The 23,458-nt window shown below is 35.8% G+C and overlaps 2 protein-coding genes across 25 annotated transcripts in view; one reads left to right on the top strand and one right to left on the bottom strand.

The window, feature by feature from the left end:
* The window catches only part of mtd (TLD domain-containing protein mustard), a 69,227-nt gene that overhangs the window by 22,343 nt on the left and 23,426 nt on the right, over nucleotides 1-23,458 (top strand). For 10 of the 24 annotated variants that reach the window (XM_089265342.1, XM_030383142.2, XM_030383138.2 and 7 more), the window contains exons 3-6: nucleotides 3,818-4,144; nucleotides 4,229-4,743; nucleotides 17,281-17,352; nucleotides 22,818-22,921. In XM_089265342.1, the coding sequence (XP_089121468.1) occupies nucleotides 3,860-4,144; nucleotides 4,229-4,743; nucleotides 17,281-17,352; nucleotides 22,818-22,921 (976 nt within the window). In that variant the 5' untranslated portion in view covers nucleotides 3,818-3,859. Of the gene's footprint in view, nucleotides 1-3,817; nucleotides 4,145-4,228; nucleotides 4,744-15,151; nucleotides 15,202-17,280; nucleotides 17,353-22,817; nucleotides 22,922-23,458 lie in introns of those variants that run through there. The other 14 variants (XM_089265344.1, XM_089265343.1, XM_030383143.2 and 11 more) reach the window with 4 other exon arrangements.
* Nucleotides 21,421-22,534, bottom strand: Tim17b1 (mitochondrial import inner membrane translocase subunit Tim17b1). Its single transcript, XM_089265355.1, has 2 exons — nucleotides 21,994-22,534; nucleotides 21,421-21,928 (listed from the first exon to the last, which is right to left on the bottom strand). Exons 1-2 carry the CDS (start codon nucleotides 22,313-22,315, stop codon nucleotides 21,552-21,554), a joined length of 699 nt encoding a protein of 232 aa, XP_089121481.1. The 5' UTR covers nucleotides 22,316-22,534; the 3' UTR covers nucleotides 21,421-21,551.

Genomic DNA, 23,458 nt, shown 5'->3' with positions numbered 1-23,458 from the left:
GACGCATTCTATAGTTCGTTTCAGCATTGCTTAAGAATCAACGCTCGAATCTTTAGTGTAGTCAAAGTTAGCTAGGTTTTAGTTTTATGTTGGTTCTAGAACTCTTCAACATAATCTTGAGATGGATTTAATTTCTTGTAGCGATAATCAAATATCAATATAAATTGTTCTAACTTGTTAAATCTAGATCTTGGATGTGCCTAAACTGGTTCAGCTTGTCAAGCATAGGAAGTAAAACAAATGTTGGCTTGTAGCTGAAATGAGCTTACGTTTTAGAGTTTCATTTAAATTTATTGAAATTTTTTATTTTAATATCCAAAAAGAAACTAGCACAAGCTCGTTATGTAAACAAATCTACTTCCCAAGTATCTAAAGATATTCCAGTATATATAATTATATGTTTAAATATATTTTCATATACAGTTTGTATCTCTTAAGCCATAAGACTTAGCTATAATCCAACAAAATCTATCTTTTGGTCCTTGTCGTAAACCTTGTTGGATTTTTGCCAATCTTGAACTGGATTAGTTTTATCTGTCAGCCGCATAACCCTGTCGCCTGTAACGCCATGTCTCTTCCGTCTTCAGTCTGCGTTCTGCGGTCTTCTGTGCTGACAAATATATAATTTATAATTTTATAGTCACTTGTTTGCTGCATTGCCAGTTGAGTGTGAAAAGCAGATGTGCGAATTCATAATCATAATTATAAATGAGGCATTCGCGATCGTGCGTTTTCCAAATGTAAATATATATGTATATAAATGCATTCTATATTAAGCTGAACCCCAGTCTTGGTCTTATCGCAGACGACGCTTATCACGTGCTGTAGTTTTCCACTTGTTTTTCCTTGCTGTGGAAAGTTTTGTTTGTTGCCACAGATTGTGGGACATGCAACACGAGTTTGTTGATTAGAGCGGGCGTGTGTGTGTAGGCGGACAGCAGAGGGAGTGCAGCCAGAGCCAGAGCTCAGAGCCGTCTGTCTCTGAGTTTTTTTTGCTTTTTGTCGTATTTTTTCGGTTGACTGGCCGTGACATTGACACAGTAAGATTTCGTTTATCGAAATTGATTTCTATTCATTTATGCGCATTGCACAATTGATGGGCAACAACGATTTCAAATGCGTCAACTCCCCTACACATATATAAATATATATATATTTATTTATTTATTTTTTATTTATTACAAAAAAGAAATCCAAAGCAAAACGAATGTCTCACCTTCATGGCCCGATGCAATTGGACAAAAATGCCCTAGACCCAGACCCAGACCCAGAGCCAGAGCCAGAGTTATAGCCCTAGCTAGACAGAAACCCATTGAGAGATATGAGACGTGCTCGTAGCTTCCCCGGTTTCTCAAGCGTGAACTTCACTTCGGCTTAGTTCACTTCACTTCTCTCAGTCGGCAATGTAAGCGCCTTGAGACTGACCGGTTGTGGTCAGTCTCAGTTGCGCACTGAACGCACACAAGGTTAAATTCGTATATATGTATATATATATATATATACATATATACATGCATGAGCATTATGCAGAGATTTATTCAAATTGCTTGCTTCCTATAGACGCATCTACTTCTTCTTTCTTGCTTTTTTTTGCCAGCTACGGCTTTATAGAAGAAGTGGACACTCAAGTCGCGCTTACAATTTGAAAGCCCCTTGAAGAATTGGCAATACAAAACACTCGAAATTTTGATACGCACATAAATGCATAGATAATGTGTTAACGCCCCACACTTGAGTGTGTGCAATATGGATTGTATCTAATCTGTGCTTAAGCATTGTTACCAAACCAATGTTTAAGTAACGGATCAATCAATATTACCTTATCGAACTCTGGCCACTCACTGTTTATTGTTTACAAGCTGTCTGCCTTACAACATCCAAAAGTTATTTATATTTGAAGTGCTCTAGAGTTGAGCTAGGAGGTAGACTGAAAAACAGAAGTATAAGAGAGAATCTCGCTCTTGAAGTCATCAAGTTGTGCTAAAAATAAAACAAGTTGCAAAATTTTAATATTCATCGATATTTAGGGGAAAAGCAGGCAAAAGAAACAGATTTGAGTAAACTTGTTTGGCATAGCTTAACCTACTTATCGAATATATTATACGCTAAATGCGGTTAAATATATATTGTAGTACATATGTATATTGAATAAGGGCTCAAGGTATTAATAGATTTCTCAGCTCTGTTATGATTGACCTACTTATGGCGACAGCAGCACAAAGCTGCCCATCATTCCGAGTAAACTAGAAGCAATTATGGCCCTACTGTGATCTGTTATTAAATGTGAATTGATGTGAGAATCGTAAACACAGACACAGACACAGACACGGACACCGACACAGTTACTCACTCACACTTGAGCCCAAGCCCAGCCAGGCGTTAAACTATAACAGAACTGACAGTTTACAGTTTACAGTTTTACAGGCCCCAGTTGTAGTAGCTGAATGCAATTAGAGAGCTTTATAATTGCATTCTAGCTGCGCCCATAGCCAGATAGTTATACCATTAATGCCATTGTTCTAGCGCCTTGCTACACCTGTAACGGGGCACTTTCGATTTCGCTGAGGCGTGCCACCTGCCCCGCCCATTAACTTGTCCAAAACGGCGTCGTCATCGTGTCGCGTTTTCATTGATGTCTATGAGAAATATCTTCTCTGTTTTTTTTTTCTTCTTTCCGTTTTGTATTTGTGGCAAGTGTGTGTATGCTGCGCTGTTGTTGTCGTAGGTTGGGCCATTGTTCTGATGTCATAAATTTTTTCTAATTCGCTAATTTGCATTATTAGCAGTTGTTTTTCCACTTAGCACAGCAAAGTGCTTAGGGTATATGTATTCCGTAGAGCAGATGAGCCGATGAAGAGCCCAATTTGCTTCTGTTTAAATCTTGATTATGATAGCATTGTGCTTCTAATGAGGAATTGTGCCTAAAAATGTTTTGACGTGCTCGAACAGCTGCGTGAAACTTGAATTTGATATGTTAATTGGACCTGGCCACTTAACATATTCACAGCTGATCGATGAGCACAGATATTTATATCAGCTCAGCTTCGTAGATTCTGGAATTTGGTGTGCTTAATCTTACATATTTTTGGTGTATTTATTTTGAAAAAAAAAAAAAAACTTGTAACATAATCATGGATTAGCTTAAGTTATGAGAGATGTTGAACTCGGTGTAGATCACTTGAATCAGATGAGTTGCTTTATAAGAACTGATCTGTGATTATAATGCAAATATATGAATTTTTGAAAGCATGAGAGATATTCCAATTGATTCAATCGAGTCAATACTTTCAGCAGGTGTTCAACTGAATCGTTATAGCCGATTGCTGTTGATCTGCCTTAGCACAATTACAACTCATTCTCATAACAAACACGCCCTACACACAACATGCGACGTCGCGTCGCCCCGCAGCTGCCCTAAGACTCTCGCGAACCCGATAATTGTCGTACATTGCATGTGCTTAGAGACTCGCTCGCTCAGATATCTATATTTATATATATGTATATATATATATATACATGTTCAAGCTGCGATATCATCGTCGAGTTGTCGCTGACGTTGCAGGCGACCGACAATGGCCTGCTAATTACGGCGCTAATGCCGGTTCAATGGAGTTCATCGAAAGTAAAAGTTTAACTAGCGATAGAGAGACTGAAAGTGAGAGAGAGAGAGAGAGACAGAGAGAGTGTGTCTATGTCAGAAAGAGATAGAGAGACTGTGAGAGTTAGAATAGAGTTAGCTCTCTATTCTGTAGGTGCAGCTGCCACGCCTCGTTGGCACATCTCATGCACAATCGATTAATGAACATCATATTTGCAGTGCTTAACGGTTAACTGAGTTGAAGGATCGATTAGCAGCAAGATGAGCATCATCGATAACGGTAAATATCGCCTGCGCAAGGATTGGGCCAGCGCCTCCATACCCTCATTGGTCAACATCGACGAGCACGTGGACGGCAGCGATGGCGGCGGCGGCGGTGGCGGAGAGGCAGCTAACAATAGCATGAATATGACAGCTCCACTGCCACCACAGAAACCACCGCGTCGCAGCTCCCTGGCCCTGGGCCTCTTCTCCAGCAAGTCGGACAAGAGTCAAAAGCGACGCAGCTCCATCGCTGTCTCGTTTCTGCGACGTGATAGCAATAAGGTAAGCCACAATACATTAATATTACAATCCCAATTGCATTGGAGCTGATGCCTGGAAATTCTTTCGATTTTTTCGTGCTTGCAGAACTCTACCAAAGACTCCTATGAATCGGCTGTGCGCAGTGAGAAATCTGATGGCTCTGCCACGCCCACCAACAGTCCCGAGCTCGTCTATAGCTCGGAGGAGAACATACGTGCCAGCTCACCGAACGAGCCCGGTAAATTGACCTATTTCGAGGACGGAACACAATCCCGTGCCATTGTACAGGGCATGAATCCGTATGATACGCCCAATGATCGACAACGGCGACGTCGCAGTTCGCTGCAGACGAAATTAGATCGGCACAGACGCAAAAAGATGGACTACATCAATCAACGGAGCCTGGACTCCAATATGACATACAGTGAATCGCAGAGCGATCTGACCAATGATAGTATGGGGGCCAATGGCGCCAATGCCAGCGATATGACCGGCTATCGTAATGATGATGATAATGATGATGAGGACGACATTGTCGATCCCAATCATGTTGAGTATTTTCCGCGCGAGAAACGACACTCCTGGTGGAACATATTCGTGCCCGATAACTTCAAGAACAGGTTCGCTATATAAATTCACGCATCAATCCTAACTCTCCATCGCCATCTGATTGCTCTCTAACCCAAATACAAAATAAAATGTATGTATGTTTAACAAACGCCTTGCAAGTGACTAAAATGCATCGTTCCGTTAGTGCCCTTAAACGATTTACCGTCTCTCCCAGCCCGACTTCCCAGTGACTAATCTAAGCGTATACCCTGTAATTAATAATAGCTCTGCTCAAAGAATTTTCGCTCAACGAAGCTAGTGCTCAATTTTAAATTAACTATCAAGTTTTCACAGCAATCATTCATTGTGTATGAACATGTGTGTAATTATGTATGTACTCATATAATAGCAGCAAGTTTAAGTACGCTAATCTATGTAAAATAAGGCCCCACTATGCGATTCTCAGCGATTCAAGTAAGTTTCTAATGCATTTATGGAGTCATTTAAAGTCTTATAGAAGTTGAGTTTGACAATCCCAAGCAAGCTATCTATGTATTTCTGGTACTACTTAGCACAGTGCCTCTCTCTGCGATTTTCATCTAGACAATTAAGCCCTTTTGGCTGTTATCGAAAGTTTTTTTTGATTCGCTATGGACAATTCTATGAAAATTAGTTTTTAATGTAATTCTTTTTTATTTTTGTGATTTTATTTATGTTATATCTCTTTGAGCTTCCACTTGTTGGCGATGCTTAATGTTGCGTCACTTTTATAGCGAATTCTTGAGTGTGAAACACCTTGACTTTTGGTGTGTAAGCCGCTGTCTTTCAGGGTTAATTATCGCATTAGAAATAATAATTGTGCAGAAATGTTTCGTTGGTTCGAAAAAGTGATGAGAATTCATTAGCGTAGCGCTCCCATTGACTGGCCATGACCTAGCCAAAAGTTATGAACTCCGATAACCCAACTAAGCCGCAAAAACTGAACTGAACTGAACCCAAAAATTAGCTATTGTTGTACGTGTTGGTTTTTTTTTTTTGTCTCTATTTTTCTAATCTTTGAAAGCTCATTAAGATAATTATTTGTTAGGGGAAAAGCCTTGCCCGTAGGCAAATCCATTAGCTATCCATAGATATATATATATATATATATATATATATATATATATATATATATATAATATAAAAAAGTCATGTTATCTCTTATCTGTTATTTTTAATTATATATTTACTCTGCTTTATATAAATATTTGTGATTTTCATGTGCATTTTTTGTTTGGTTTTATTTGCGTATTTTGCGCTTCCTTGAAATCAATTTGCTTTTGTTTGTTGATTTTGAATGCATTTATTTTCGTGCACATTTCATTTTCTTGAATTTCTGTTATCATTTCTTGATTATTACGATTTTGATGCCCTTGCAATGGGTATTATAGGTTACTTATATACATGTAGATAGAGTGAGGGCTTTATACGATAGTCTCTCAGATTTAAAGTTATAAAATAGCTGTTAAACTTATAAGAAAATAAAATAAACAAAAGTTTGAATTGAATATTTCGCATATAATATTATAATATAATGTTAAAGGCCTTAGGAAGATTCTCCTCCTTTATCTTGCAAAAAACATCGACACAAATTTGGAGAACTCAAAGATTCTCTTTACAATCTCTCAAAGTGTGTTTGATCTTCGATGTGTCTTAATTATCGGCTTTTGTTTTTACGATTGCTCGATATATATTTATATGTACATATATACATATATACATTTCTCAATATGCATTTTAATTACTGCACAAATGTTGATTATTTCTTATTGTGATTTTATTCAACGACGCCAGCAGCGTAAGCCTCGAGCCGGGAATTGTCATCTGTTTGCTTGTTCTTGAACCTGGAAATGTGAGCTTTATTATTGTGATTCCTCTTCTTCTTCCCTTTACTAATTGAGGCAATGCTCAAAAGGAAAGCAAAGCCAATTGAAATTGCAATTTTCTTAGATAAAGCTGTACAACGAACTCACCCACAACCCTACCGCTGCCTCTCCCTCTCTCTCTCTCTCTCTCTCCCCGTGCCTCTTCTTGCTGCTGTCTCTTTCCAAGTGAAGGTCAATTTTTGTAATTTCTGAATGCAAATTAGAGATTGTTGTCTAGCTCATAGAGCGTACAGCATTCACATATATTTCTTAATCAATTGCAAGTGCCGCAATTCCCTTTTTAATATACCCTCCGCCTGTTGGACAAAACGCAGAACCTGGGGAAGCAATCAACAGCGAACCGAACAATTCAATGCGACTGGTAATAAAGAATTAATAAAGCTAACCAATTGACGAATGAAATGTAAACAGTTTGCACAATTTCAATATGCTACAACTGACCGACTTCTGCCGTAGCTCCTATCGGGCTACGAGCCAGCACGTTTTATGGCACGCGATGGTAAAGAAGACGGCAGTTCGATAAATGATTTTCAATTAAAATACCGGTAGATATATGTAAGCAGTAATGCGATAGGGCAGTGTGTAATGGAATATCGAATTGATGAAAAATTCCGAATGTGTGTAATATATATAGCTCATACATATATAGTGCCCGATTTACTTTAAACTTTTTATGATATATGGATAGTTAAAGATAGTTAAATATAGATTTTATATTAATAAGTCAAGCTGTTTCTGAATTAGAATATGTAATAGATATCTGTCTCTTAAAATACCAACTGAAATACCTCATTTTATCAGTTAATAGGGTATAATTACGTAATTGATGTCCCCATGTCTAAGAATATGCCCCTGCTGCCTCTTACAAACAGCTTCACAAAGTGCATATACCCCATTTAGGCGCTGTCAAAGCGTACAGGGTATAAGCACGAGCATAACCAACTAGTTCATTAAAAGAATACTGTATTGAATGCCCCCACAAATTGTTTGCCCCATTGACGCTTCGATTACGCTATACACACACACAAGCACAGAGAGAGAGATGGAGAATATACAAGTAGAATTTCCATACAATTTGCTCCCTTTGCTCTCGCCCCGTTGCCACTTGAAAAATCTTAATTAAACGCTGGCCACACTGTCAAACAGCCTCCAGAGCGTAATCTCACGTGCCTAAATATTTGCACAGTTTGACGGGACGGCACGACCACTCTATATAGCCTCGGGGGGCCCTCACGATGTCGTCAACAGTTCGCATGCATACATACATTTGTACATGTATATGTAGATTTCTATGCGCATTCACATTCTCCAATAAGAATGCTTGCACACACATAGAGTGAGAGAGAGAGAGGGACATAGGGAGATCTGCGCTTCCCCGCATTGTGGTTTGTGCCCGACTTTTGTCGGCTAATGTCCGTGCAGTAGCTGGTTAAACACAGCAACTATTTTGGGCAAATATTTAACAAACGTAAATACCTGACGCATAGCCAGCCAGCCACTTGGCTGGCAACTCGAGTCCAACTGCGGCATCAAGGTGATGCCCAAACACTTGAGTACACTGCACAACAATCCAATGCAATGTGTGTGTGTGTGTGTGTGTGTGTTTGCCTCTGTGAAGGATCGCAAACGCAGCTGCAATTGCAACTGCAAATATCAATTGCAAGTGGTCGCTGTTTAGATAATTTTATTGTTTAAGCAACGACATGTGGCCATCGAACATGGTCAACTAAAGCAGGCTAAAATAATGCACAGTCAAGTCGGGAGCATGGAGGAGGACATTTAATGGAATATGAATATGAACTGCAATTAGATTATTTGTAATCAAGCATTATCGTAACTAAACAAATGCAAGCAAAAGCTGACTTGAGATAAGGAAAACTCGCTTTAATTGATCAAATGAAGGCAAATATTCATCAAAGTTTAATGCAATTTACAGGCAATTACTCTAAAGAGCAAAATTTGACTGTAGAGCAAGGAAATGGGCGACAATATTTATAGATGTAAACTAGAATCAATTGCAGTTGCTGGTATATAATCAGGGACTGAAGTGGGAGATGTTTGCTTAGCTAAAACATGTTTTTAGAATCAATTTTAATGATGAAGTCAAATCAAAGGGAGGATGGGCAATTTATGTAAGGGAGATGTAGTTGAAATGAGGTTTATGTATATAGTAAAAGTAAGAGATTTAGAGAAGCTGGTATTTCAACAACAAAGATTCTTAAGACTTGCTTAAGACTTAAGGCAGGACATAGTACACCGTAAATCATAGGTGAGAGGAGAATAAAGAGCCAAAGAAAAAGAATGTAAAAAGTGGAAGAGTGTGCCCGACTAAAAAGTACCCAGCGCAGAGTTAATATATCAATAATTTTACGATTATATATATATTATACATATATACACACATATATACATATATGCATATACTTACATATAAGCACGCGTGCTCCACTTATGGGCCATGGCAAATGAATTGTTGCAAAAACTTTTGTTCTAAAGGTAATTTTTAATGAAATTTTTAGAGCGTGATCATGAAGTACGCAAGCTTAGATGGGTGTGTGTGTGTGTATTTACCAAAGTGCGGTTGCCTAATTGGGTTCTACTAATTTATTGGGAAAATAAGAGATATTTAAAACGGCAAGCATATAAATTATCAAAGGGGACTACATAGTAAATTTGAAAACTCTACTTCTTAGGCTCTACTTCTTCAGACAAATAATAAATTCTTGTATAATATAATATATAGTAAACAGAAATGTACAGATGAGATGAAATATATATGCAGAGAACACAAAAATAAACTATAAACTAATACCAGACCTAACTATAAGGAGTTTAACGTAGTTTAAAACAAATATATAAACAAGTCAAGTAACATAAGAACTATCTCAAGTAGTTTCTGCTACACGTTTACAATGTTATTGGACAATAATTGTACTTGAAATTGGTCAAGTTCCACTCAAGTGCATTTGTAACTGTTTCGCAACAAACAGTTAATGGGTCACAGCATGTACTTAATTGTGGGAAATGTATATCTATGCCACCAAACAAATTCGTCTGTTTAACAATTGTTTAATCGAACCCTGACACATTCGCTTGCCCCCCCATTGATTTGGCTTTATCAAGCGAATGATTCATTTCTTCATTTAGGAAGCACTTAAGGTGGCTTTTTATCAGAACAATGTGCAGTATTTCTAGCTGTCAGCGTGCACTTGAGTATGTCCAAATAACAAGTATATATGTATATATACTATATATATATGTATGTATATGCATTGTTATATTTTTGCGTAACTGAATACTTATCAAATAGGCAAAATACTGGACTTTGATAATGCGCAAACTTTTTAGGCATACTGTATGGCTATTGCTTATAAATAATATGTATATACATACATATATATATAATATACTCTAATCATACGATTTATGGTGTGCTTTCATAGTAAATAACTGTGCCCCTGCTCAATTGGCCCGAGCTACTTGAGCTGCATTTGGCTAAATTGGGGACGCACGACTCACAGCTGTTTATGGTTAGCTACCATAATTCATAATTGCAGCCAGTCGCCAATAGCATTTCAATATATATAATATGAGTTTATAATATATATTTTTATGTGTGTATATACATACATATATTTTTGCATAGTTTTTCATAGGCCGCTTAACGAGTTTTGTTATAAATTGTTAGTCATCAATCATGGCTGGAAACTATTTAAATATAATTTATTGAAATTATAAATGGAATAAAATAGAAATATGTATAGCTCAGTGAATTGCTTTATATTAAAACTAAAACATAAATACAATAAAATATTGGATTAATAATTACGCTAAAGCCTCTTGACCACTCGGGGCTTACGTGCGTGTGTGCACAAAGTCCGGCGTGACCTTTAACTGCATTTATATGTATGTACATACATGTAATTCATATAAATGATGTCGGGCAACAAGGTCCAATAAACAAGCGCTCACAGCTGCACATATACATGCATACATATATATATATGTATATGTATTATGTGGGTGTAGCCAGCAGTTATGATAAAAACATCATCCCAATCTCTCGAGCGAGCGACCGACTTTGCTCTCGTATAGTGCCCCCACGATGAAACCGGGAGCATTTCAGTTGGCGACTGAACACGGGTAGCGACATTTGAAAGCGGCCGTCCGATTTGAGCCGACAAGAAAAAAAAAAAAACAAAATAAACAAAATTAATAAAAATAAAAACAACGATAATTCGTATAAATAAGAAAAGAGCAAAAACAAAAGTCGAGAAATTGTTTTTTTATGCAAATGCAAAGTGCAAAGCATTCAGACTGGATTCTGTACAATATACGTGTGTGTGTGTATGTGTGTGTGCTTGTGTGATAATAATAATTTATATTTTATTTACAATGCAAATTGTTTAAATATTAATTGCATCAAGTGTGAGATTTTCGCATAAATCACAAATGCTCAAATCGCACATGTGAATTCAATACGAATTATAAAGATTTCGATTTAACTGGCGCTGATAAGCAATGCTTATCTGCAATTTAATTATCTTCAAATTTAATGCATAAATCATTCGTTTATATCTTGTTTGGCCATTAAAGGGGCTCGGCTGGCAAAAAAAAAAAAAAAAAAATATTAAAAAAAAAAAAACATGAAAAAATTTGCTGCTTGGCAACTAACAAAATGAATATATCAAACTAGGCGCTAATCAGTCAAGTTGACAGCTTTCGCACCCTCGGCCCATCAAAAAACTGTAAAGTGAAGAAGAGGAGGAAGAAGAGGAGGAAACTTGGCTAAATGCTAAATGTTTTACACAAAAGCCCGCAACTAATTTTTATGTAAATCTCATTTGGGACCAAAGCAAATAAAAATCTGTTTTGATGTGTATGCCATTGGCAATGCGCGGAACGGGTATGCTGGTTGGGTAAATGGGTATGTAACATTTAGGAGAGGACATCAGTTGTATATAGTGGATCAAACTGAATCGATCTAACTATATCTGTTAATATGTAGGGTTTCTATTAGCATTTCAATATCTAAATCCAGAACTTGGAGAATTTAAGATTACCCACACCTGGTAAAGCTCTAACTACAAAAAAGTATTCTATTATTCCAGTTCATCGGGGTATTGTAGTAGCACCTATCAGCTCTCCGTCTCTCTTTCTCTATCTCTCTCTCTCTCTCTCTCTCTCTCTCTCTCTCTCTCTCTCTCTCTCTCTCTCTCTCTCTCTCTCTCTCTCTCTCCTACACTCTCTTGTTATATTTTCTTTGAACCGGTATTTTGCACCGGCTTTCCATAAACAAAATATCTTAAAAATTACTCATACAGCAACAATGAAGTATTATACAAATCTTTTGATAAACAAATCCATTCAATTATTAATATTAAAAGCTATAATTTTTCTTTTTCACACTTCTTTTTGCACAATCACTGAGTATTTACAAAGGGCCTAAATAACTTCCCATGGCGAAAAGACGAAACTCTATGCTAAAAGTAAAGCAAGCAGAACCTTGACATGGGTCTGACTGACTGTAAAATACTCGCTCTTAACTAAATTAGAATGTAAATGAAAATCTTGAATCGTATTATAAATATACGATTGAATATGCTACGACAAATGGATCCAACGATATATATAGCACTACACTACGATATATGTAGCAGCACTACAGTAATTCACCTACCAAATTTAGGCAGTTGTTGTAAAACCTTAGGCGATAAGCTATCTTACGTAGTTCATTTTATCAGGCTAATAAATACTGAACAATTTAAAGTACCTGGCTTCAATTTACGCTGGAAGATATATAACAATGCCGATATGACAAGCAAAAAAAAAAAAAATAATAATAAATAAATTTGAAGGGAATATATATTTTCAATTTGTAGGTTCTGCTAAGAGAATCCAAATATTCTCTGGCTAATTAATAGACAAGTATCTAAAGAAGAAAAGAAATGATAACGGTAGGGTATTTGCTTTCTCTGCAAAAAAAAAAAAAAAAACAAAAAAAAATGAAAAAAGTTAAGCAACAACAAAAAACAATAAAAGAAAACAAAAATGCTGAAACTTTAGCCTTAACCTAAATTGTTTTGTTATTATTATTGTTGTTGTTGTTGTTGTTGTTGTCAGGAGATTACTTTCAAGTGCAAGTTGATTTATGATAAACATGAAGAGAAACCCGAAAGGGTGAAAGAGAGAGGTAGAAAGAGAGAAATCAATATGTGACCTTGTACGGCTTTAGCGCAAATGTGAGAGGCATAAATTGGATATGCGGAAAATATCTTGAATAAAATAAAATATATTTAACTATGAGGTAATTCGGGCTAAAGCCGAGCATCTATAAAGCGGAACTCCGAATGCATCATTAGCTGTTGCCAGCCCTCTTACGTCCTACCTCCTTACCTCCGAAGCGCTTTAACAACCTTTTTTCAAAAGGTGACATTTTGTGTCTCACATTTAATTAACCCTTTCAACTCGCTTGTAATCTGGCTGCCACAAACAGGTTGGCAACAACAATGCGGCTGCCTCTCTAAAAACAACAGGCAGATAAGAATGCGGCATTAAGGAAATTTCTAATTATAAAAAAAGAAAATAATAAAAATGGAAACAAAAACAAAGAGACAAAATGAGAGACATGAGAAAATTACGAATTTTTTTTTGTTAGTTATAAAGAAGGCAAAAAAATAAGCAAGAAACTAGCAAAATTTTAAATACACTCAAAAGGGGGAAGTTTGTAAAATTTTTATGTCTTAGTAAAATTGCTAGCTAAATATTATTTAGATGTGAGATATAAGGAATATGTCATTTATAAATAAATAAGCGTGGGCTTATCGACGATCAGTGGAATATAAATGATCAAATTCAAATTGAATTATCGAATCTGTATTACATTTAGTCTAAGAGTTAGTCGATTTGTATTTGTATTACATTCGACATCGAATATTGTAGCATTTACTACTTTTTCTACATGCTCAGATTTATGTAATAAAGTAATAATAATAATAATAATATTAATAAGAGCTAGTTTTAGCTTAGACAAATGCCAGTTTCTTCTCATTCATAAAAATGAAATGAGTATATTGGTTTTGTTCCCAGTTCCGTCTTCTTTTATTTATTTTGATGAGGAATGCACTATCATAGACTTTAGCTTTTCAATGTCTACTTCTAAATGTTACATACTTTGTTGAGCCCTACGCCAGCCCTTCTGTGAATTTTCGAATTCGATATACCTCAATATATTCTTGTGCTACAGCAATGCCAAATTACAAATCAAATGCAGTTCAGCTAGTTACTATTTATGCAAACAGCTATAGCTGCTAAATGCTGACTACAGTGATCTCAATTCGAGTTCTTTAGAGTTCTTGTTCTTTCAGCGAAATAATCGATAATGTAAATCAAAGATATTGCACCTAAATTGCATACAAAATAGTGCAAAAAAAAAAATACTAAAATGATCATGGTATAGCCCTACAATGTGTATTCTGGGCTTATACTATTTATTTGTTTAATACAGACCGAAATTGTTTAAATAATAAATGTTATAGGTCTTTTTGTTGTTTGTTAAACGAAACATATTATCCTAAAGAAATGTGTTCATTATGCAAACTATTTGCTAACCGAGGCGTTCTTTAAGCGAGGATCCACTGTATTTGGTTCGACTACACAGGCTACTTCAGCTTCTTCCACATTCATCGACTAGTTTAACAGCTGACTGCTGGCTTTCACAGCTGACTTTTACCTCTACTGCTGACTGCTTACTTAACATTTATGCTGACTGCTGACTGCTGACTTCAGCTACCAGTTTCTACTGTCGATTGCGACAGCGAACATCTGCAGCTGACATCTAGCACGGCTGACTGTTGACCTCTAAATACTTTTGCTAGCTGCTAAAATGCTGGCTTCTACATATTGTTGACCCTGATTGTTGACTGTCGACTTCAATTACCAACAGCTTCTGTTGACATCGGCCAACTTTGTCTGCTGACTTCATCTGCGGGCTGCTGAATGCGTAGAGTTGTTTGCTGACTGCTGCTGCTGCTGCTGCTGCTGCTGCTGTTATCAGTGTTTGTCGTGTAGCACGTGATTTGGTTGCAGTTGCTAACTGATAAGAGGCGTCTGTGATTGTGCGGCTGTGAGGCTGGTTATTAATTGGTTATTCGCTCGTTTCGGGCACATTTGACAAGCTAATTAATTTCGTAATCAATATGGCCAGCACATAAAGCACTGTGAACGAAATTGAGTCATTAAAGTCAACAAAATGTCGCCAGAATATGTCGTACAACAATATTTTGGTATTTTACGGCCCGTTTTTATAATTCATCTGTCGGCATCTGCCTTAGCTGCCGCTGCTGCTGCTGCTGCTGCTGCTGGTTCTAAGCTGGCTGACAGTGCGTATGATTGATGACCATATATTTTATAGTATATACATATACATGTATATTATAATATGCACAGAGTTGAATTTGAATGAAAGCTGGAGAACAAATATTGAAATATTTTCATTAAATGTTGTTTTTGCTTTTTAGTGTGCTTGAGAAATGTTTGAGGAATATTTATTAATTGAAACTAATTAAATATGCAACACGTAATGATTACAGCACCGCAATACTGGTAAGACTAATGATTAAAATTCGCTTAGCTTTAAGCTATATAAATGTATATAAATGTATTTATGTATGTATGTGTTTATATGTATATATTGTTGGGGCTAAAATTCAGCTGGGACATAAATACCTGCTTCCTCTTCAGCTTCTTTGTCGAGTCTTTTATACAGATGACACAAAGGCTTAATAAGACATCGTCTCAGCTTTCTCAGAGCATGCTTCGAGGCACGTACGCAGCATACTTGATCAAACAGCGGAGAAGCCTACTTGCCCTCTCTTTTCCACTGCCGAATCTTGCTTTGTTTACTCCGCCAAAGGTCAGTTATGCGCCTCTATCTCTCTCTCTCGCTTGCTCGCTCTCTCTTTCGTTCTGTTCTGTTGCTCTCCTCTCTGATTCACTTGTTGTTATTTGCTTAGCCGAAGAGTGTTAAATACCAATTGTATCCATTTAAAAAAGAGAAAAACAAGATCACTTAAGACTTACGGTCATTAAGTCCAGTTGGTATAAATATATTTATATATATGCATATATATTTGTATTTGTTATGTATGGCTATATATTTTTGGAAACTGGGAAAAGTGCTCTCGCTAATTGATTGTAAAATGTGTTAATCAATTGTAAATTTAAATTTATGACTGCGAACACATAAACAAAACAAAACAAAAAAAACCAATTCATTTGGATCTTGAATATAAAATTTATTGAGCTGTATGGCTCTTATTCATATTTCGACATTAAACGCGTGTTCCCAAAACTCTAGCGATATTTCGTGTTTTATTTAAAGTAATATATTAGATTCCAAGAACAGGGAACTCACTTCGGTCTGATTGATTTGATATGACCCCAAACATCTCAAGCTGTATTTTGATTACTTTCGTTTATAAGGTATTATAAAGATAAGTGTAGCTTTATCATGAATTCCGAGTGGTTCGGTTTGATCAAATTTTTGGAGGCGTATGATTTATTAACGTGCTCTAATGGTAGAATTCTGCTGAGTTTTGACCACTCGAAATATATACTACATATGGATTTTATTGAATATTTCAACGGAACTAGAAACTTAATTGTAAGAAAAGAAACCCGAATAATAGAGAATATAAAAAGTATATAAAAGAAGAAATGAAGAATTCAGGAGAAAAGATTGCTAAAATGATATGAGATGGTATAAAGTGGAAGATGGAACGAAATGAGAAGAGAAAAGAACGAAAAATGAAAAAGAGAAGGTCGGAAAAAGGAGAAAACATAAAAATAGAAGAAGAGTAGAAAAGAGAACAAAATATTAATATCGAAAGGAAATCGAAGAAGCAGAGGATATCATGGATGAAGGAATAGAAAAAGAAAACTGTCAATATGGGATATATGCTTCAAGAAGAAGAAGAGTGAAAACAGAGAAGCGAGATGAAGGAAAAATAATAAGTAAAAGAAAAAGAAAAAAAAAATATAAAGACAAGAAAGAAGAAAAATAGATGAAGCGAAATGAAAAGGACACAGAGTAAAGTGAAAAAGAATTACTAAGAACTAATTGGAAGAGCAGAAGAGCAAAGAATATTTCGAAATATCTTTCCAAGAGCAGAAGTTCCCTGTAAATAGCTCAGCTGAAAAATGCTAATATAGTACCCAACTAAATAGTGCTATGTGAATATAGAGCCCCGCTCCAGAACGTGACTATTATAGAGTAATAAAGCTGCAGTAGAGCGCGTGCCTTCATTATCGCCACGTGCTCCACGAACACCTGGGGATGAGGGCATAATGTGAGCAGCAATAAATATCAGACAATGATCGGGAGTAGTTAGGGTTAGGTAGGACGTTACGTGTGAATTTCGAAATTGGCGTTTGTTAAACAAAATACATTTAATGCGATACCGAAATATACATATATAGCAGATATATAGTATGTACGGACATACCTATATTGATGTGAATATATTTGAATATTTCAATAGTTTTTTTTTTATTGTCATATATAGTTTTTTTTTTACTTCTTTTTGTTTGTTTTGTGTATTGATTTTGTTTATGATTTTCTCGTTTAATTTTTGGCACCGTTTCGTTTGCTCCTTAAAAAATTATATTAAACAAACGTGCCAGGTCACGTAGGGCTAGTCAAGATGTTTCCAGTTTGTCGCGCAGCGTTGACAATTTGGCGATACCCGTGCGCAGGTAAGTTCGGCTAATTATTGCTAACACAAACTGTAACTTATATCACTCTCACTTCCACACACACACACATGCACACCCACACACATATATATCTAGATGCATTGTGTACAAATAGCTAACACCTATATCATTTTTAATGGCATGTTTAGCATGTTGCATGCAACCTCTGCATGCATGTAAATAATTCGTCAACGCATGCAAATGCATAACTATTTGCCTCTAATATCATATACTATATACTCTTTCTTTCCATTTATATGACAGTTTTTTCCAGCTCAAATTGTGTCCATAACCAAGCCGTAAATTCAATTTGAATCAATTTACAGCGAATTCATATAGATCGCATAAATAATACATATAATACAAAGAACAAAGCGCGAAATGCGTATCGATTTATGATTATTTATTGATTTCGAAATTATCTTGATAGATCTAGTCTTCCATAGAACCAAAATTTTGCTCTCTATTATTTATAAGAGTCACAAAGTTTGTTAAGCACCTCATATTAAAATGATTAAAAGTATAAAAATGAAATTTGTTGCTGAGTAAACAATAAGAAACTTTTTGTTCTGTGGACAGATTAGCAAAGATTAGATTAAAGAGCAAATAGCTTGATAGGTAGGCTCTTCAACCAAGTGCGTCATATCAATCAAAACTGTCTTGAGTTTTTTTTTTGTACATGTTTTGCATACAAATATAAAGAAACACATACATGTATCTATATACACATACTTACATACATATATGTATATATGTGTATATATTTATATGTATGTCTGTTGACAAAAATTTGGGCTTGTTTTTTAAACAATTTTATCAGTGCGTAGATGTCTTATTTTCAGATTAATGTTATATGATGATATTTTATTTAAAGTTTGTTTACCACAACTAGAAAAAGAAACTTGGTATTTAAAAAAAGAATAATAAACAAATGGCTAAGGTTTATGATATATGATATCTGTATATAGCTTGTGACTAGGTCAGGTGGAGTAGCTGTAGTTAGCATCGATTGAATAAGATAATTATAATTCAAGACTTTTTTGTCAGTGTATGCAGATTTGATTAAGAATCTGGGAAGATATGACAGAAATGCTTCTCTAATAAGTCTCATGCTCTAAGCAACTTAATTAAGCATTTTTATTGTTTAGTAATAAACGCAGGCTAGGAACAAAACAGTTGCCTCAATAAACTATCTAATTAGTCTATAAAAATAAATGTGGATCCATTAAATATGATTCAGGCACACATTATAAATAATCCCAAAATTTTCAGAGATCATATAAATGTATAACTTTGAATATTTTAGATAGAGCTAGACTGAGTTTTTTTTTTTTTTTAATTTAACTAGAATGTACGAAAGATATGTAGACTAAGTCAAAGGATCATCCTCAATAGAGCTTAGATAGACTATAGATAGGCTAAAATCGCTAATAAGAAAGAAATATTGCGCATATTATAATATAAGTCATATCGTTTCTTTTTGGCACACAGAATGAAAAGTTCCTGAACCGTCAGACCTTTAAATCAATGGCACAACGATAACTCGATTATCAGTTTTATCATATCACATCATATAATATATAAAACATATACGCACATATATATAAATTTCTATATGTGTCATTCGTATGTAGCCAAACAGAATAATATTGTCTCTTTGAAGTGCTGATGACAGTTGTTGACATATGTCAGCTGTCCGCATTGGCTGTTCGCTAGATCGATGGGTGAGTGGTTTGACGGTGGTTGGGTGGTGCGCACTGCTCGAATGGTGTCAATGTGGCAAGAGCTGCATTCAACCTTCCTTGGCACTTGTCATTATCAAAGTCAAAACGCTTTAAGCCAGCTATGCAGCTACCTGGTTTTTCGTTTTGAAATATCATGAGCAATCATTGATAAGATACAGCTAAGAATATTCTCAATGTCTAGAATGTATTCTACAAATTCTATTTGCCAATTTGTATACAGAACAAGCCTCAAATATGAAACGAGAAACGTATTCCATGCTTATGGCGTGCCACAAAAAATGTGTTTACTGTACTCACTCAAAAGTTTATTTAATAACAAATATTAATAGAGAATATAAAAGCTATTTAATCATGTGATCGTATTTTAGCTGGAATCGAAACAACTGTGCAAATGAAATTCCTAGCTCGCCCTCAACTTAAGAAATAATAACAATGCCTAAGAGACCTATAAAGACTCACACAGGCCAGCAAATCTTGAGTTACCCAGAGTTAGTCTATACTCTTTGAAAGGTCTTTAACAAGGTAAACCCATAAACAAAAAACATCTGTCTACATCTTTTTAGATGTTCTTCAAGATTAGAGTTTTACTGATGTGATTATTTATGTGGAAGAGATGAGATTCTGTAAGATAAGGGCATAAATGTGTCTTATTAAAAAATACAATTACGACTTTTGAAAACTGTATATCTAGCTCACGAAACCTTACTGAAATTGACAGTAAAAATCTGTGGAATTTACTGAAAAGTTTCTAATGTTTGGTTGCCATTTCTTCTTCTATTTATATCCATTTTTATTTACTATAATATCTCAGTTAAAAAAGAAGATATTCGAAAAATTTAACAAGAGTGTTAAATTTAAATAGTATTTACAGAAAGAAACAAAAATGTTAACCCTATGTTAATTTATCAATATAAAGCTATTCTATACATTCGACTACAGAGTCTAATACTTGGTTACGCGATTCTGTTGAGCTGTGTAATTAATATTGGCATTTACAAATCAAACAGAGTTCTATATACTTATGCATACATTGTATATGGTAGATCCAGTTATTATGCGAGCTAACTGAATGGGTGCAGTTTATTTGATTTGTGAAATATTTCAGCTGCGCAATTTAATTAAAAATTGAAACATGCAAAATAGCAGAAATTGCGATAAATAATAAGGCATAAAACAAATAATACATTTCTGTTTATCTACAAACAATAAGCTCTCTCAGCTGCCCTTACGCATATAAATGCTAGAATTGTATGAATGTATAAATACATTCATGTGCATATACATATATATACTCATATAACCCCATATATAGATATCATTTTATCATTGATATTCAATTACGTTTATCACAGTTTGCGGAGACATGCGCAAATTAATTTCCATTTGGTTTTATTTTTAATCAATTTAACAAAAGAGAACCCAAAACTGAAACAGAGTTATGAATGTGCTCAATTCGAAAAGATATCATCTATCTATATATATATGTGTATATAGTGTTTATTGGCAGTTCTTCTGCCTGTCAATCAGCTATTCAATTTCTTGTGTCGAAAATCAAATGAAAATCGGCTTTTTCCTTAACGGATGACAGTGTGCGCAGGCGGAAATTACATTTCGAATACCCTGTAAATATTGTAGGGCTTACAACAGGCTATTATGGTACTGGGAACACGTATGAAACTGTTAGATTAATAGATCTCTGGATTTCAGGAAGAATGAGTTGACTCGGGAAGTTGCAAATTATAAATAGCTAAAATTTGAATTTTTAAAAATCCTCTTTAGTTTATATCGTTTGAGTGGATAGGTCTATGAGCTAAAATTCCAGTAATGTTATCCTTTAGTCTTGATAAAAAAACTTTCTTTGGTACAAAAATATAAAATAAATAAATCAGCACAGGGTATTTGTGAGTCAGTCATTTCTTCGCCTGAAGGACACTCAAATCCCTTCCAAACAGGCTTTTTAAGCTCTGGCAGAAAACTGACGAAATTGAGCCTCCCAAAGATAAATAGTTTGAAATATTGATAACTCTTGCAAATGATATCATTATATATGATATGCACATATGTATGTAGGAACTATTAAAAATATATATAAATATATGTATGTATCTATAAGTATGTAGGAACTATTAAAAATCGAGGCGGCTGTCCAAAGTTAGCCACATGCCGTCTGTATAAGGCTAGCTACAAACATGGCGCTAGGAAGCACACACGCACGCCGCAATACAATATAACATATCTACGTCGTCATCAAAAAAAGTTAAGAATATTCTAAATAAATAAATAAAAAAAATATACATATAAAAAAAGTAGCTAAGGCTCGAAATGCACGGCAAATGAATTTTAATGAAATTGAATGTGTTTGCAATTGTGTTTGAATTCAATTTCGAGGCATTTGCCAGACGCCGCCGCCCGTAGGCCCCCTCCAATGACTTCACAAGACACAAAATCTGATTTTCAACATTTATATTCGATGGACGTGCCGCCTATAGATCGATGATGAAGCGGATTTTCTAAGCCGGCAATGAGTTGCCCTGTAAAAAAAAGAAAACAAAAATTTAACAACAAAAAATTAAAATTGAGACGGAATGAAATAATAAATGGAATGCATTGAATTAAGCTCGCCTCGTTTGGATCCGCATAGAAGCTGGATAGCTGCTGCTGCTGCTGTTGCTGCTGACGCAGTTGGCGTTCATTGTAATGCTGCATGCGCTCCAGCACCGATATCTGGCGATAGTTATCGGCCGTATAGTGCGACATGGCAATGCCAGCGCCCTCGATCAAAGCCAACAGCACCCCGCCCACCAAGGCGCTGCTCAGCATGGCGGTAAGGCCTACAAATTTCAAAATGGACGCGAGATGATATTAAATATACATTAAATTTGCATTGAAAACTTACCGCCACGCGCGGCTAAAACGCCGCCAGTCGCTGCGCCGCTTATTATAGAATTCCATGGATCCTCCTTGCCGCGCGCATAGACCAGGCTGCAGTCGATGGCACTGAATGTGCCGCCCCACACGGCAAAGCTGCCACCCACTAGAGCCGAACGGGAACGCATGGCGCCTAAGGCGCCGGCGAGACGACGGTGCAGACCACAGGGCGCATTGCGAAATCCTTTGATGGCCTGAAATATGGCGCCGCCCACAGCGCCCATGGTGAAGGCGCCGCCACAATCCTCGACGATGCGAAAGGGGCACGGCTCACGTGTATATTCCTCCATAATTGTTCCGACAATATCAAGCAACTCTCGAATATATGCCTGCCTCCGGTTGAACTTAATCTGGACAGCAAAACATCCATAGACAGGGCCTGCTAGACTTTACTTATTCGTATTTCATTTCATGGAATTCCATGTTGAACCCTGAAAGCGCATGTAAAGGTTACAGCAAACCAAAAACATTTACGAAAACAATTTCAAATGCGTCGTTGTCCATTTTGGGTCAGTCCCACTTTTTTTTTTTTTTTATTGCCAGATTAAAAAGCAAAACAAAACCAAAAAAAGCTATATTATATACATACAAAAAATAACATCACAAGTAAACACATAAATAAATTGTTATTAGCTGGTTATGGCCACAATTTAAGCTGGAAAAATTTGTAAGTGATAAAGATCGCAGCGAACAAGTTGCTATCGCTTTATATTGTTGCCAATTAATTTAACAATCGATTCGTGCTTTGTCGCGTGTTTTTGTTTTTTCTTCTTTCTTCTATTATTATTACAGGAGCAAATCGCGCAGTGTGGATCATGGCCTTGCAGCGCCCTTTGATTTGGATTCGTTGCGTTCAAAAGTTGAGCAGCGTTTCGAAAGCGTTGACAAACTTTCAAGTAAGTATAAACAATTTCGAAAATTTAAATAGCGCGCGCTGTTCCCACACTAGCGCCATCTATGTAGCGAAGTTGGCAGCACATTGGTAAAAGCTTTACCAGCTTTATGTTAGCTAACAGCGCGCGAAACTGTTAACAAGTCTCTCTGTGTCTCAGAGCCTGTAGTTAGTTTATATGTCTCTGTTAGCAGCAACAGAGGAAAGTGGCAAATTTTGGTTTTTAGGGAATAACGGATCTTACATTTCTACAAACTGTGTGTGTATTATGTGCTCATATTTCGGCTGGCAATAAAAAAAGCGAGTTTTTGTTTATTTCGAGATACGATTAAGTTTACAATTTATGAAAAACTAATAAACAAAAATATTTATTGTTTAGAGCAAACAATACGAAACAAACAAAAACAATACAAAATCGATCACTTTTGGCCATTTTTTTAATCAAAACTATTAACGGTATCTATCAGCAATTACTGAATCACACCAAATAGCCATGGCCGATTGATAACAAAAAAAAACTCTCAAACAGTTATCTAATTTG

Source organism: Drosophila navojoa, chromosome 2 (assembly GCF_054131105.1).
Source record: "Drosophila navojoa isolate 15081-1374.11 chromosome 2, UAZ_NAV_1.0, whole genome shotgun sequence".
Taxonomy (NCBI): domain Eukaryota; kingdom Metazoa; phylum Arthropoda; class Insecta; order Diptera; family Drosophilidae; genus Drosophila; species Drosophila navojoa.
Note: the sequence above shows the minus strand (reverse complement) of the source record. Positions and strands in the feature narration are given on the sequence as shown.